Source organism: Numenius arquata, chromosome 7 (assembly GCF_964106895.1).
Source record: "Numenius arquata chromosome 7, bNumArq3.hap1.1, whole genome shotgun sequence".
Taxonomy (NCBI): Eukaryota; Metazoa; Chordata; class Aves; order Charadriiformes; family Scolopacidae; genus Numenius; species Numenius arquata.
Genome location: NC_133582.1, coordinates 58,194,870 through 58,210,916, shown reverse-complemented (window position 1 = coordinate 58,210,916; position 16,047 = coordinate 58,194,870). Strand labels below are relative to the sequence as shown.

The following is a 16,047-nucleotide window of genomic DNA, read 5'->3' as shown; positions in this document are numbered from 1 at the left end:
AGGGGTTAGTTTTGAGTGTATCTATATCCACTTTTTTCCCCTTATTTTTGCCACGTAGAGTAACACTGGCATACAGTCAGGAGTATATGGGGGGTTAGTTTGGGATTTTTTTTGTTGATTCATTGTTTTGGGGTTCCTTTTTGGTGGTTTTGTTTGTTTTGTTTTGTTTTTTTTTTAAGTTCAAGCTTTGAACAGAAGAGCTATTACTGAATTTTATGAAAAGATTCCTCTATGCTAAGATAGCATGCTATATAATTGATTAGTGAAGTGTTTTTTTTTTTTTTTTTTTTTTTTTAAATACAGGCCTGGGCTACAGACATGGAAAATAGCTAGGGTAAAATAAACCAGATGTACAGGAGTATCACAGCACATAAGTTTATCTGAAGTAATTGTCCACAAATACACGTTGATCTGCCATTAATGGTAAGCAGCTGAGTGTTTGAAGGAGGTAGCATAAGTTATATTGTTTTATCCGTGGGGAAAAGGCTAACTATAACAAATAACTATGCACAAGCTAACACGCTGTCTACATATACACTCCCTCTAACAGCTTATAACCTCAGCAAGTCAGCTAAGTGATGTGACGTGACTGAAATTCCATCACTGCAGCAACTGGAGAAATGTATTGCAAGCCCACCGTCTAGAAGACGGTCTGTGATAACACACCAAAACTAACATTACTGAACTCTGTCTTTGATGATCACTGCGATAATATTAGCCTAGTTCATGAATGTATGACTATTAAAGCAGGTTGTATAGAATATGGGGAAAAGTACTTTTTATTTTCTCCAAAATATGTCAGTAATTGTACTTGCCACTGTCTGACAGTCAGCCTAATATTTCCTGTCTCTATCATTCCTGTTTATCTCTCCTCTAATATTAGTAGTTATGTTTGGCCAGCTCACTGAATCTGTGACTTCCCAAGACAAGCTTCCATTTCCAAATGGCCCTACTATATTCTTGAGGAGGGTGTTGGGTTTTTTTTTGGTTTGTTGTTGTTTGGTTTGGGGTATTTTGGTTTTTTTTCCTTTTTTTGGGGGGGGTGTGTTTTTGTTTTTTAAAGCAAATATGACTTCACTGCTTTAATAAACATTTTTCTTGGATATTTAGCTTTTTTCAGTGATTCCAGTATTATTGGGAAGCAGATGGATCTTCTCTCCTGGTATCTTGCCATCCTGACAGAATGATGGATGTGGGCACTTGAAAAATCTTTATCTTATTCTACATTGCTCCTAGATGTTTTCTAGCTCCTGCTTTGAAGCTGACAAACATCTTGGCTTACGCTTTGTATGGTTCTTCCAAGCTTTGTGCTTTCATCATGTTGAACATTGCACATACTCATTCAGCTACTACATCTCACTTCGTTTCTTCCTTTTTTCTCCTGTACTTATACATATTATAGTACATATACTTATGTACCTATCGGAGATCTGAGACTGCTGTAGAAAAAATGCCTTTTTCGGCTCGAGCATACTAATCAAACTTTTCACATACACACACTGCTGTCAAACATTCCATTTCAACTGCATGGTTTTCCTTCCAATGGGTAAATTGCCTCCTGATTGCTGCCTATGATAATATGAACTAGATTTGTAGATGAGGAGAGAGCAGTGAATGTCGTGCTCAACTCCAGCAAGGATGTGAACACTGTTTACCCCAGTATTCTTGTATCCAAGTTGGGATATTATGGTCTTGATTGGTGGAAAATAGGTAAAAAAAAAGACTGGCTGGAAACCTGGCTCAGGCTAGAAGGGAAGCCTTCAGGGTACCTCTGAGGAGGTTATCAAGATGACAAAGCCAGGCTCCTCACAGTGGCTCATAATGGGAGGATGGGAGACAAAGAACATAAGTTGAAACAAGAGAGATTCAGACTGGATACAAGGAAAAACATCTTCATCATAAGGAAAATCAAGCACCAGAACAGGTTGCCCAGAGAGGTTGTGCCACCTCCATCCTTGCAGGTTATTAAGACCCAACTGGATAAAGCTCTGAGCAATGTGACCTGCCCTCAGAGCTGACCCTGCTTAGAACAGGAGATTGGACTTGTAACTGCCTGCGATCCCTTCCAACCTGAATGATGGTCCTAAGGCAGTAAGAGCCCCATGTCAAGCACAATTTTATTGAGTTTTACTCCCCTGGCCTTTCTAAGTATACATTAAGATTGTTTGTTGTCAAATACTATTTCTGCCGTACTGTTCATGAAAATTTGTATATCAGGTTCTATTCATATTGGATTAGAGACTGTGCTTATTATTTGGCATGAACCTAGGAGGCAGTGTGCAATATGTTGTAGGCTACCATTAGTTTTCACAGTGCCTTGGAGAAACAGTAAAAATTAAGAGGATGTAATTCCATTAAGCGTATGTTTCTGCATGTAGACAGGAAGAATTGCCTATAAAAAACCCAAGTGAGATATGAAGTAGTGTTTCTTCAGAATAGTATCTGAAATTAACAATGAATCACAAGTCAAATATGAATAAAGAAATTCATGCTAACATTAAGAATGCCAATTTTTCTTAATAAAGGTATCCTCTGCAAGACATGAATTAATTCCTCTTTTCCACTCCGTACTGATAAGACACCGAATACAGCATTGTGTCTAATTGGGAGCGCTGTGGTTCCAGAGAGATACGGACCAAAGGGAGTAATTGGATTGAATTCCCCTGTTTTATCTGAACACAGATAAAAGCGACACATATGATCAGATGTCTAGAAAACATTTTCTGTGAGGAAAGGTTGAAGAAATTGAAGATAGAAAGGTTATGGAACACAAGACTAAAGGATGATCTAATAAACCTTCTAGTAGGTAATAAGTAGTTTAACAGAGGAATGGAATCATTTGTTTTCCTTCTCCATTCTGTGCAGGACAAAATGATCTGGGCCTAGGCTACACCAAGACTATTCAGGTTAGATATGACAACAAAATTTCAGAGGAAAGACAACAAAGTAATACAGTAGGTCATCACAGGCCAATAAAGAAACTTCCTTTATTGGGAATTTCTAGAGCCAAACTGGATAAAAATCTGTCAGGATATTGGGAAGTGCCACTGACACCACCTTAGGGAGAGGAATGGAGAGATGACTCAATGACTTTCTATGGTTCTATGAATAACAACATCTATAACGTGGTTTGGTTTCTCTTAATATAACACTGTAGGCAGCACTAGTATTTTTTTGCTGTAGGTTTGTCTCCAGTTATGTTCTCAGGTATCAGCAGCTATGGACTGGGGTGTGAAGTGGTAGATCATTGCCTTCCCACTACAGTACTTGCCAAAGTTTGTATTAGGCACCAAGAACTGAAAACAATTTTGCTTTTATGAAATTAGGTTTACTTCAGTTGTAGCCAAGTTTGAGTACTTTGTCTGCTTACATAGACAAACATTTTGCCTGGCTTTTCAAGAGTTATTATGGATGCTACCTAATATATGAATTACACAATTTTAGCAAGTCTAAAATTAATTTTCTGATTTTCTGCATTTGCTTTGCCTTATTCACACCAGTGAAACTGAGACACAAGTATTTTATATATTTCCACATGACAAATTTGGCAGACCTTATTCCTTCAAACGTGATTTGACAATTTTAGAAGCTTTTCTCAATGTAGCATATTGTATTGTCCATTCCTGGTATAATTTTCTAGTACTCACATTTCTATTATGTGAAGAATCATATGTTTAGTGTTATTAAATTCCTGAATTTAAAGTTTTTGACTGAAAACTGAGTCTTCTGGTTGTTCATGGAGCCTGGTGTACGGAGTAGAGCCTGCTATTTTCCTGCAGTATTCTACAAATAATTTACATTGTCCTTAATAGTATTATGATCTTGCCACTGTATAATTTCAGTTCAACTTTTTCTCTTGAATGTAATTCTATTTTCTTCCCTTGAAAAATGCTAAAGGATTCTTTGAAGCCTAGCACATTCACAGATGTCCCAGTATCTACTTGGCATTCAATTTCCTGTTTCTGTGCTGTGCCTTTACATGTGGTGGTACTCTACATTTTAGAAACCATTTAAATTGCACTGCATTAATACATAGGTGCAAAATCTCATTCCTCCTGCCTCTCACTTCTTGCTTGCTTCCTTAGTATAACACATTTATTTTCCTTCTTCATTTGTGAGCTTTAGCACCGATACCCCCTTTTGACAAAAGCACCGAGTATGTTTCCCTGTGCTGGGTATTTTCTGTTATCATGGTATTTTTTTTCCTGTAACAAAAGATTTTCCTTTGCCCTTTCTCTCCTATTTATGAACCTAATTGTGGACTAATTTTGGTGCATATACTTTGCATTTATGTACTTTTATATACTATGCTCTGTTATTTCTGTTGCATCTAGTTGTTCTTTGCACTTGCTTTGATTAGAGGCTAAAATCCAAACTACATAAGCAGAAAAAACTCAAGAACAATTCCTATTACTTAAATATCTTAAACTTGGGGAGACCTAAATAATTGTTTTTTCAGCATTTAGGACTACACAGTACAGGAAGCCAAGGAATATTTCAAAGGAATAGACTGTCTCTGCATGTTGCTGATAGGCACTATATCAAAATTACAGATTTGCAATTAATATGTAAAAATTTCATCAAGCATTTAAAGCTGGGGCAGAACCTTGTTAATGCTGAAGCACAGTGATCAAATTAACTAAGCACACATCCTTAATTTCCTTGGATTTACAACGTTGTATGTTGTACTCCCCATTAAAAAAATTGCTGTAGCATTTTGAAATTCTGGATTGCAGAATTAGATAACCTGTAAAAGTGGATTTTGACTCCCATAATAAAATAATAATCAGATTCATGTAACGTATGTGGAACAAGCTCATTTCAGAACAACCAGCAGTAGCTATTGGAGGGCACATTCCCAATATAATTAGATTTCATTTGTGTCTGAGCTAAAAATCTTATTAATGAACTATTCAATCTGTGAAATTTGGACTCATCATGGTCCCCCTTCTCCTTGTGTTTGAAAGCATATTCAAAGCGAAAGGCCGAAGACTCAGACTGGACATGCCCAATTCCCCTTATATATATAGTCTGGATAGCAGATAGAATGGGAAATCATAGAGAAATAAAAGCCACAGATACAGTTCCCAGGACACAAAGAGCTTCTTAAACCCTCTTTTCTTCATAATTCATTCTAACTGTGAATATCTCCATAAGACAGAACCAAGAAGATACCTGTGTGTGGTGGGGTTATATTATTATTTTATTTTATTATTTAAAATTGCCCTGAAGAAATCAAGAATACCACTGTTCTTTTAAACAGTTCTGTTTATGTGAATGCTAACGGAAAAAGGTTACTTAGAGTTCTAATTAAAGGGTTAGTTTTCCTTTATATTTTTTTATAGGACCTTCATAATGATAATATAAATTTAGAGCTATGCCTGCTCATAAACCATTAGGAACAACTCAAATATCTTCTTTATAGATGGGAAGGTAGAAGGTCCTGAAAAATAATTCTAGTTTGAATGTATAGAAGTAAATTTATGTAAATTGCTGTCAGTCATCTATGTATTCATTTCACTAGCAAAATAACATTATAAATGATCTGTAGCCAACAATTCTTCACTCGAAGACATGAAATGCAAATATTTATTCAAAACAGACATTCACTTAAGGATAAGCATAAGTCTTACCACGCCAATAGAAAAGTAGTTATTGATGATGTTGTAAGGCACTGGGTCTCCTTTCTCATCTTTATCATTGGGTATTACTTCGAATTTCCACCTGTCCAGCAAAATCTCTGAGCTGTTCTCAATGTCTTTTAAGATCTTCATCAAATTCTCACCTTCGTAACCTAGCAAAACATAAAACCAGTTATTTCATCAAGCATAATAAAGTTTCATTCCATTTTCTTTCTGTTTCTAGATGACTGGTTGGATGGGACTCTGAGCAAGCTGATCTAGTTGAAGTTGCCCCTGCAGGGGGGGTGTTGGACTAGATGACCTTTAAAGGTCCCTTCCAACCCAAACTATTTTATGATTTTATGACTGGGAAAATGAAAACTATGCATATAAGATCTGAAAAGCAGGATTGTGTTTGAAGTACTGAAAATTTTCCAGCACCTGTCACTAAAAGGAGTACAAATACAAAGCTGATTTCTGCACTCAGCTAAATTAACATAAACTTAGATTGATTCTACAGATTTCACCGGGCATCAGATTTATATTCAGAAAATAATTTCATCTTCAAAACTTGCCAATCCCTTGAATTTTTAAATGGCTATAGCAGTTATCCAAAAAAGCTAATGTTATACTTTGCAAAATGTTCTTGCTATGAAATTAATCTTAATATTTAAATTCATTTGATTTCAAAATTTATGGAAAAAACAAGACATAAAGGAGGTTTGTCTGATTGAAGTCTGACAAGAGACTGAAAGGTTAAAACCTCTCTACTATTTTTTGTCGATGTGGTTTGACCTAACAAATCCAAAATTTGAAATCCATAACCGATTACTCAGCAGAATTAAAATTTTCCATCTTTCGACAACTTTTTTATCAGCCTCACCCTGTTGTGTAGAGAGGTCTTACTCTTCCTTGCCAAGAAGCAGTCACATGTCTTCAGGTAATTCACTAATGGCAGTAGTTCACTACACTATATACTAAACTCAGTAGAAAACTTGTTTACACGCTCCTGAGTATACCCAACATACACACACATAAAAAGCGTGGGGATTTTACTAAGTGACATTATCAACTCTGAATACTATCCAGACCAAATTAATTTGTAAGACATAATTAAGATCTGTGGATTCAGTCCTTCTTTAAAACAGAAATAATTTTTTACATTCAAGCAATATGTACTTCCTGGGTCATTATCAGTTTTAGCAAACAAAGCCATTCAAAGCCTCCCTGCTCAAAACCGATTCCTGATGTATTTCTTTATGGTTGTATGGGATGTTTTTGTTAGTTACTGACAACCACTGCATAACAGCAGCACGCACAGTTCCATTTGTCTGCATCCTTGAGATCGCTCATCAGCAATTTAGTTTCTGGAAGCCCTGTCTCCTCTCCCATCTACAAAAGTTCCAGAAAATCTGTGTTATGGCATCGTCTATCACAACGCAACTGGGCAAAGAATGATGAAAATCATAATATTTTCATACTGTTTTTTCTACTTTAGTCCAGATGGAATTATTCAAAACAGAAGGTAAATAAACAGAAGTGAATGGGAGGACAGGTCCTGACAAATTTAAGCAAATGCTCTCATAGCTGACTCTGCTTAGAACAGGAGATTGGACTAGTGACTTCCTGCAACCCTCTCCAACCACAGTTATTCTATGACTCTACTCTATGAACTGCTTAGAAAGTGAAGCGAGGCTGATTTGATTGTTTTTGTTTTGTTTTGTTTTTTTCCCGAAGACTATGTGAATAAACAATCACCAGTCATGACACAAAATAAAGGAGGTCCTCAAATGGTTTGACGGAACATCATGGTTCACAAAGACGTTCTATAGCACGGAAACCACTGAGAATCTGCTAAAGACTATCTGGGAACAAGGCAGACATTTGGAAAGGAAACTTGCTATATGATCAGACAGAAGAAGGAAGAGATATCTACAAAGGCTGAGAATTTCCATATAAACAGCCAAGCTCCAAATACACAACATCTCGACTGAAACGACCAACTGAGACCTGACATAGAACTGGCCGTGAGCCCACAGACTGACACGCTTTCACCAGAGACTGTCACGCCTAAGACTTTCCTCTTTGTATCTCCTTCAAGTTATGCTGTAATGCAAATCCTGAATGGAAATAGGTTAGGGGGGGGCTGAGAGTAGGCTCCGTACACCCAGGAAAGGATGCAATGGGTATTAGAGGTTTGACTTTAGAAATGTTCTCCTTTCAGCATTCTTTGCCTTCTCATTTCCTGAAAAATAGTACCACAGCATTTATTGTCTGGAATCCTCTGTAGGAGAAGAGAAGGGGAGTGGATCAAAGGAACTAGTCTGAGGCTGAGACACATTTTTCATTTAATATTTATGAAAATTAAAAAAGATGAAACCACTCCAAACACATTATTAGCTGTTTTCAGTAACCCTTTCAGAACAGCCCCAATTAAAATCCATTTAAGAATACTCCCTTTATAAGGTATTGATCAAAGAAATAACTGCAATACAGATTGTAAAAAGCCATCCGAATAGCTATACACTACTCTCATTGCACCTTGGAGCCTTTTGGTGTCAGCAGAAGCTACAAACAAGGTATGAAGAGTGATTACAGCCTTTAATATCTATAAAATTGTTCATACAACATTTACAGACAGCTAATTCCAAAATGAGGAAAGGTGATAACAGTTCTTTACATACATCATAAAAAAAAAATCCAAATGTTGAGAACAGACTTTGATGCAAAAGTGGTTTTTTATCCTTTTAATTACATAATACATTGTATTTTCATTTGTTTACCTCCTCCCCATCTCAGACATCTTGCTAAATCATTGCCAGTTCCAAGAGGCAGGATAGCAACAGGAGGATGCTTAACCAAGTTTGCTTTCTCTGTGAATAAAGAAGAAAAAACATAACTAAGGGGAAAAAAATATCAAATTGTATAGTACTGATACAACAAGAGTGTTAGGTTTTCTTTCAGTAAAAGACAGTGATACATGTTTTGTACATGAGACCATGCCGCCTGCTCAGCAACAAGCGTTTCACCAAGCCACTCCATTATCCAGCCCCTTCCCCAGTCAATATTCAATCCTTAATCCTAATTTACTCGATTGCTATCACAAGGACTTTTGTCAGCCACAGATGTCATAAACATTCTTAAACAATGATACTCAAGATCTTTCCAAGACTAAGCATGTTGTGCTCTCTGTTGTTCCCAGCTACAAATGCACAAGAGTAATAGTTAAGGGAATGAATAATGAGATGAACCTTGTACTTTTTCATCTGGGTAACCAAATTTGTGTTTAACTGTGTATTCACTTGGATTCCTGTCTCCAAATGTCTACACCATTACCAAGAACTCCCTTGAATCAACAGCAGGGGTTTGCCCATCAGGAATTAAATCTACTATTCAAAATAAATATTGATCTATCTGATCAACTCTTTAAGTCAATAATATGTATTTAATAAGTAATGTTTTGAAACGTATGAACTTACAGATTCTTTTGATTCTTTACCGGTACATTTCTAGCACTTCAAGCCAAAGGTAGCACTGAAAATCTATTTCCTGCACCTATGAAACAAATGGATTCTGGATCCCTCAAATAATTTCTTAGTTTGGTACCACAAAAATTGCTGCAGAAGCCATATTTTACTTAGACAAAATGCAGTCTTATTTTCAAATAATGCCACCGAAAATGAAAGTAACCGCATGACATTTCAGCCATAATGACAAAAGTGATGACACAATTAGCATCTGTAAAACTTCACCCCTTCCATGTTTAGGCAATACACCTGATACTTATGCACATTGATTTACAACTTTGAAAGCTATTGGAGAGTTGCAATCAATAGCTTGCATTTACAAAAACATTTTTTCCAAAACAAGATTAGAAATATACCTTTGCTATCATCCATTCTTTCAGGACACTATTTTTACTCTTCACTGAACTTTAAACGATTTTCTGGTCCTCACCTCTCACGCACTTTTAAACACTCGTCAACTAAACTTTCCGTTATGTCTTTTGATGTCTCTTTATCCCTTTTCTAATTTCCATTGTCACACATTCCTTTTTTTTTTCCCCTCTGCACCCCTTCTAATGCCAAATAAATGATCATACGGTGTGGAAGGTATTCTCCTTAGGAAGCCTTGAGAAGTTTAAGTCTGTAATGTCTCGATGTCTGGGCCTTTCTAATGATTTGTACAGAGGACTTTAGGGCCAACTGCCTGAAAGAACCAAAACTCAAATGGCCGTTAGCCCAATATCTCCATTATGGCATAATGGAGCATAAACAAACATTTGGTAACTGAAAAAGCAAAGGAGCTAAGGTTAGTGGTCTTAAAAGAAACAACTCAGATTTGATTCAGTTTGGAGAATAGACTTTGAATTGAAATGAAAACAGATTGATTCAAGTTTCCTGCTTTCTGAAAATCCAGAGGACTACAAACACTGTCTATGGATTTTGAATATAATCTGCAATTCGAATATCCTTAAAAATACTCATGTGCCAAACTAATAAATTTCAAAAAAACATATAGTATATAGGGAAGAGCAGTAAAATGAAAAACATGAGTCAAGCAAAACAATTGTAAATGCTATTGATTACCTATGCAATCCAAAATCCAGCCTACTGTTCCATCTCCACCACATGCTAGTACTCTGAACTCAGAAACATCTCGGAAAAAATTTAACCTAAAAAACAGTAAATGAAGATATCTATTTAATTATCATAAATGCATTGTGCATTATGCAAACATTTCATGGCTTAAGACATTTCATTTAATCGTAAATGGCAAGTGAACACTTGAAATAATAATCACCTCTGCTCATACATTCATTTTTTAGAGAAATACAATCCAACATTGTATTATCTGAAAAATTTAATATGAAATCTTTAATTCAAGGATTACTATGGTGCACTAATACTAGAAATAGCTTGGACCTGATGGTTAATCCAAATCTTTGTCTCAGTTCAAATCTTGTTTGAAACTATTGCCAGAAAACATTCTGTTTACCTAGTTCTAAATGGATATGTAGCCACTCAAAACAGAAAAGTCTAAGGTGGCTAAATGTATTAGCCGCAAACATTTCCTTGTGAGGTACTGGCTATAAAACCACATGAAAACAGCATATTTCTGATAGTACACTAGTCCATAATAAGATGAGCATTTTGTGGCTAAAAAAACCCAATAACTTTGCACCATGGTTTAATACAAAATGAGTAAGCATCAGATTGGATTAATCCATTCCATCACCCTACAAACCATATTTTAAAAGTGAAATATCTTTGGTAATATTTGCCTGGCTATTTCTGCTTCCATATCCATCGAGTGCCGGACAGTATCACCACCTCATTATCCACTTCATTCAACACCAATGTTCCATAATGCTGAAAAGTGAGGATATATTAAAAGAATTCCAAATTGCAATATTTTAAATTTACAAGCATATTTTCAGGATAGCTTTTGACACATACTGAAATTAGCCCTTACGCATAAATTGTGACTAGACAAAAACCCTCCAGTAATTTTTCTGAATTACTATATATATATATGTGTGTGTGTGTGTATGTACATTCATATATGTTCTATTCATTAGTATCACAGACATCTTAATGCATACTCTATATGCTAGTGACCAGATCTGATTTCCAGTTTGAAATTTCCTAATAAATGTACAATTAACACATTGTACCCAAACTCTTAAACACAAATAAATACACACAACAACTTGCAAGCGTTTAATTCAAGCTATTTTCCACAGGAAACTTTAATGTTGCACAGAGAATGGTGTTCCTGTCCCTAGAAAGTTTTAAATATTCTTTTACGCCTCTTGATAAAATAAAGGACACATGGAAAAACTACAGAGTAAAATAAAGAGCACGGGAGAAGGAAACGGAAAGCACAATGGTCAAAAATGGCTATTTAAGATGTAGAAGATGACAGGACTTCTTGCTCTATTAGTTTTAGACCAGATTTTCAAGGTTAGCAAAGCTACAAAGAATTAAGCCCATCACATTGTCGCCCTACTCTCTCTAATTTTCTCTGCTCAGAAGAGCTCTTAGTCAACATCAAGTGTCAAGTACAGTGCTTGAAGGATGCTTACTCGTTCTGTATTAAACCTTGCTTTGCCCTTCTCACTTCTTACGTTCTACTTCACACATCCGCAGGACAAGTGCTCCAGGATCTCTTCTGATCCAAAACCGTCACGTGCCAAATCTGACTGGGTACACGACTTCTGATGAGCATATGTGCTGAAAGACCCTCTGCTGGAAGTCATGTCCTACCACCGTATGAGTGGGCACTGAGATACGCCCTGGCCCACAGGTGCGCATCTCTGTAACTTCATAAAACCTGGCAAAGAGACAAATGCCTCCCACCATCAGCGTTCCCACTTCAACCCAGTGCGTTGGGTCTGTAGAAAGTTAGCAGTTCTAATTATATTGCTTCCAGTTCTGAGGGTATTTCAGATTAATTTAGAATCAAATTATAGCCAAGAGGTGACGGCAGGGTACTAACTTGTATAAATATTTAAGCATTTCCACCACATGTAACAGATGTCAAAAAAGAAAGTCTGGAAAAAACCAAACCAAAACAGAACAAAAAACAAACAAACAAAACCCCAATCAAAAAACACCACCAAAAGTACAGGGTTGACGCTAGCATTAATCGAGACAGGCAGAACATTGACCTAAACCTCTGTCTCACTTTTTATAAACAAGCATCCTCACCATATGGCTATCAAACATTCTTTTTGTTTTGACTGTATATTTTATCTTCATCAAAAAAAGTATAACTTTCCCAGAAAGTGGGGCATTGAAAAATGTGACAAAACCATATTGTCAAAAAAATTCTCAATAAGCTTCATTCCTATTTCCCCTGGAGCATTTTATATTCATGCACAGTGAATTTTCCAAACAATTTCATAGTACACCATAAAGTTCACATGACTTTTTCTTTTTTATAAACTTAAATATAAAAATGATACATACATTATGTAATACATAAATTACATTAAAATATAATATACCTTACATTGTATAGTTGCATATATAAACATGATGTATATAAATATACTATAACAAACATAAATACTTATAAATTGAAATTAATGTATAAAATTAAATATAGTTATATAATTATATATGTAAATAAATCTCATTCGTTGAATTAGAATGTGCAGCCTACGTTAACAGTTGATAAGGGAACATGGTTGTCTGTTGATAAGTTTCATTCAAACTCAGTAAATTAAAATCGTAAAGAAAGTATTTGACAGATTTCTTAATAGAACTGAAGGTAAAGCGTAAGTATTGTCTATCAACACAGCTTTAGTCAGTTAGTGTTTTAATAGCACCTGTTACCTCTTATCCACAGAACATTTTTATATGGTTTGAAAAAAACTATGCTGGAGAAGAGCTGAGTAAAAGTGGTTGGAAGTGGAAACAGAAAAAATGGAAGTCACCATGAAGGCTTTGTGAACTGTCAGACTGAAGTAAAGGACCAGAATAGAAAATTTAGTCTTACTTTCTTGAACTCATTTATAAAATTGTACAAGCATTCTAGGTATATATAATAATAATAAAATAACATAAAATATAAAGCAGTACTTACAATGGGGTTCTTCCCCAAAAGTTTTATCTCCACTTAAAAAAAAAAACAATTATTTTTAAAAAATTTAGATAATTACTCTTTACATAGCACAATATGGATAAAAAAAATCTTATGACAAGCATGACATTAAGTACAAAGGACAAATGTTCATTACATCAATAACCTTTACAGAAATTATGTCAATAACCTTGACAGAAATTAAATAGAATATGAGAAACAGGTAAATCAGATACTTCAAAACATGTATTTTATTTTTATCAAATTCATTTGTACTATAAATCACACAAAATAATTTAATAGAACACATTTTGATAATTTTTTCATTGCCCCTTTTATTTATGAATATGAGAATAGATAGATATTCTTTTATATAGCTTTTATTTTTATAGACATTATAGTAAAAAGCTTTCCCATATCACTTTACATTCAGCAGAACTAGAATGGTACATGAGAACATTAGGCTGGTACAGACTGTAACCCAAGTTACACTTATTCTTCAATCACTGGCAAAAAGGCAATAAGAAAGATCAGCAGAACTTCTACCAACGTCTCCTTCCACAGGACAAATGAAAATCCTATACGTTTGGGAACAAAAGATGAAAAGCCACAAATATAATAATCCATGGGCAGACAACAAAAACATACGGCCTTAAACAACAAGGCCAACAAGGCCTTAAAACAGCAGGATGCTTTTGCTAGGTGAATTGTTAGACGATTCTGGAAAATGAACCATTTTTCTTTCTACTGAGAAAGATCAATACAACCAATCCCTAAATGTGGATTACAAGAGATTATTGTATTTAATTGCATTCCTATCATCAAAATTGACAAGATCATCTAATTCTTGCCTGATGATCAAATTCTTACATCATTAAATTGCAGCTTTCCTTTTTTTACAATATTTCCCAACTCTCCACATTCTACAAATTTCAGGAGCACACACACAGTTCTTAGTCCATGGTCAATAGTAAATGGGTTCACTCATAAGACCGAGCTGGAGAACCCACCAATAGATATCTTCATCTCAATAGCTCCCTGTTTTAGTCTTCCCTAATCCAGTTTCCTATCTGCTGGAAGTAAAACAAATACATTTAAACAACTGAAGATATTTGATACCAGCCTATTTTTATTTTGCCAGACACAACCATCACATACAGGCAATTATTGAGCTTCTGCTGATAAATTAGTAATTTCCACCTGAAAGTTGGCAACTGTTTCAACTACCCATAATCATCTCATCAAATCCACGTGAATGCTGAGAAACTATTTATGACTAAAACACCAATGTTAGAGGACTTAACCATTTGCTGTTGAATCATGCATTTAACTGATTTGTGCACAGATAACACTCCCCTCCTCACACACACACTTACTCTTATAGAATAATTATGGTTCCATTATAATTCTTATAAAATAATTCTAAGCATGTAGAGCTAAAAAAAAGAAAAAAAAAAAAAAGAAAAGGTTATCGGGAGCAGTCGACATGGATTCACCAAGGGGAAATCATGCTTGACCAACGTGACAGACTTCTAAGATGGCATGACTGGCTGGGTTGATGAGAGGTGTCCCGGTTTGAAGTAAAACTGAACCAATTTTCTGTTCTGTAACTTTACATCCTAGCTAGGCCTCCTCTAACTCTCTGAAATTAACGGCATATTGTGGAGAAAACCGCTCGTTCTCAGAATGATAAGACCCATGTTTGTGCTCCATGCCAAGGAATGGTGTGCAGAGAGGCCCTTGCTTATACTTATTGCTACAACAACCAAGCTCAGCCAATTTCGTTACTTGCCCCCTTAGACGGTCGGAAACAGAAAAAATGTAGAGGGGTCACATCGGTGGGGAGGAGTGGACAGGAGAGGTGACCCAAACCTGACCAACTGGGGTATTCCATCCCATCTGCCCCATGCTCAGTATAAAAGCTGAGGGATCAAAGGGTCAGCCCCTTCCTGCGATGGCCGACGTCCAGAGAGGACTCTGTCTGTTCATCTGCCTTTGATCCCGATCCGTGTGTTCCTGACTCCAGAGCTGGAATCCAGTTCCCATTCGTCGCTGAGTCCAGACTGGGACTTCCCCAGTGCCTGCCAGTGACGTGACTGTCATCCTGGGAGCTTGATATGGTTTTGTATATATTGTATCAATTTCATTATTTTCTTCTTTATTTTTATTTTAATATTAATTCTTCATTGAAGTAGTTTAGTTCATTCTAAACTTCTGAATCTCCTTATCTCTTTCTCCTCCTCTCTCCTCTTTTTGCCGGGGGGGAAAGGGGAGGGAAGGGCCATTTGTCAGTCTGGTTTTGGTAAATTTGGCTGAAACCACGACAAGAGGAAAGCAGTGGATGTTGTCTACCTCGACTTCAGCAAGGCTTTTGACACTGTCTCCCTTAACACCCTCATAGGTAAGCATAGGAAGTGTAGGTTACATGGGTGGACAGTGAGGTGGATTGAGAACTGGCTGAATGGCAGAGCTCAGAGGGTTGGAGGGCCTATAATCACCAGTGTTCCCCAGGGGTCAGTACTGGGTCCAGTATTGTTCAACATATTCATCAGTCACCTGGATGAGGGGACAGCATGTACAAAGGCTACAAAGATGATCAAGGGACTGGAGCACCTCTCTTATGAGGGAAGGCTGAGAGACCTGGGTCTGTTTAGCCTGGAGAAAAGAAGACTGAGAGGGGACCTCATCAATGCTTATCAATATCTAAAGGGTGGGTGTCAAGAGGATGGGGCCAGACTCTTCAGTGGGGCCCAGCAACAGGACAAGGTGCAACAGGCACAGACTGGAACATAGGAATTACAGTAAATCACTCTAATAAAAATAGTTTTGATAAATC

At 36.3% G+C, this 16,047-nt stretch overlaps 1 protein-coding gene across 6 annotated transcripts in view; it reads right to left on the bottom strand.

Annotated features, from left to right (window-relative positions):
• Window positions 1-16,047, bottom strand: part of DGKB (diacylglycerol kinase beta) — a 323,154-nt gene that overhangs the window by 199,947 nt on the left and 107,160 nt on the right. For all 6 annotated transcript variants that reach the window (XM_074150986.1, XM_074150987.1, XM_074150990.1 and 3 more), the window contains 3 exons: window positions 10,211-10,296; window positions 8,405-8,494; window positions 5,634-5,794 (listed from right to left, as the gene is read on the bottom strand). In XM_074150986.1, the coding sequence (XP_074007087.1) occupies window positions 5,634-5,794; window positions 8,405-8,494; window positions 10,211-10,296 (337 nt within the window). The remainder of the gene's footprint in view (window positions 1-5,633; window positions 5,795-8,404; window positions 8,495-10,210; window positions 10,297-16,047) is intronic.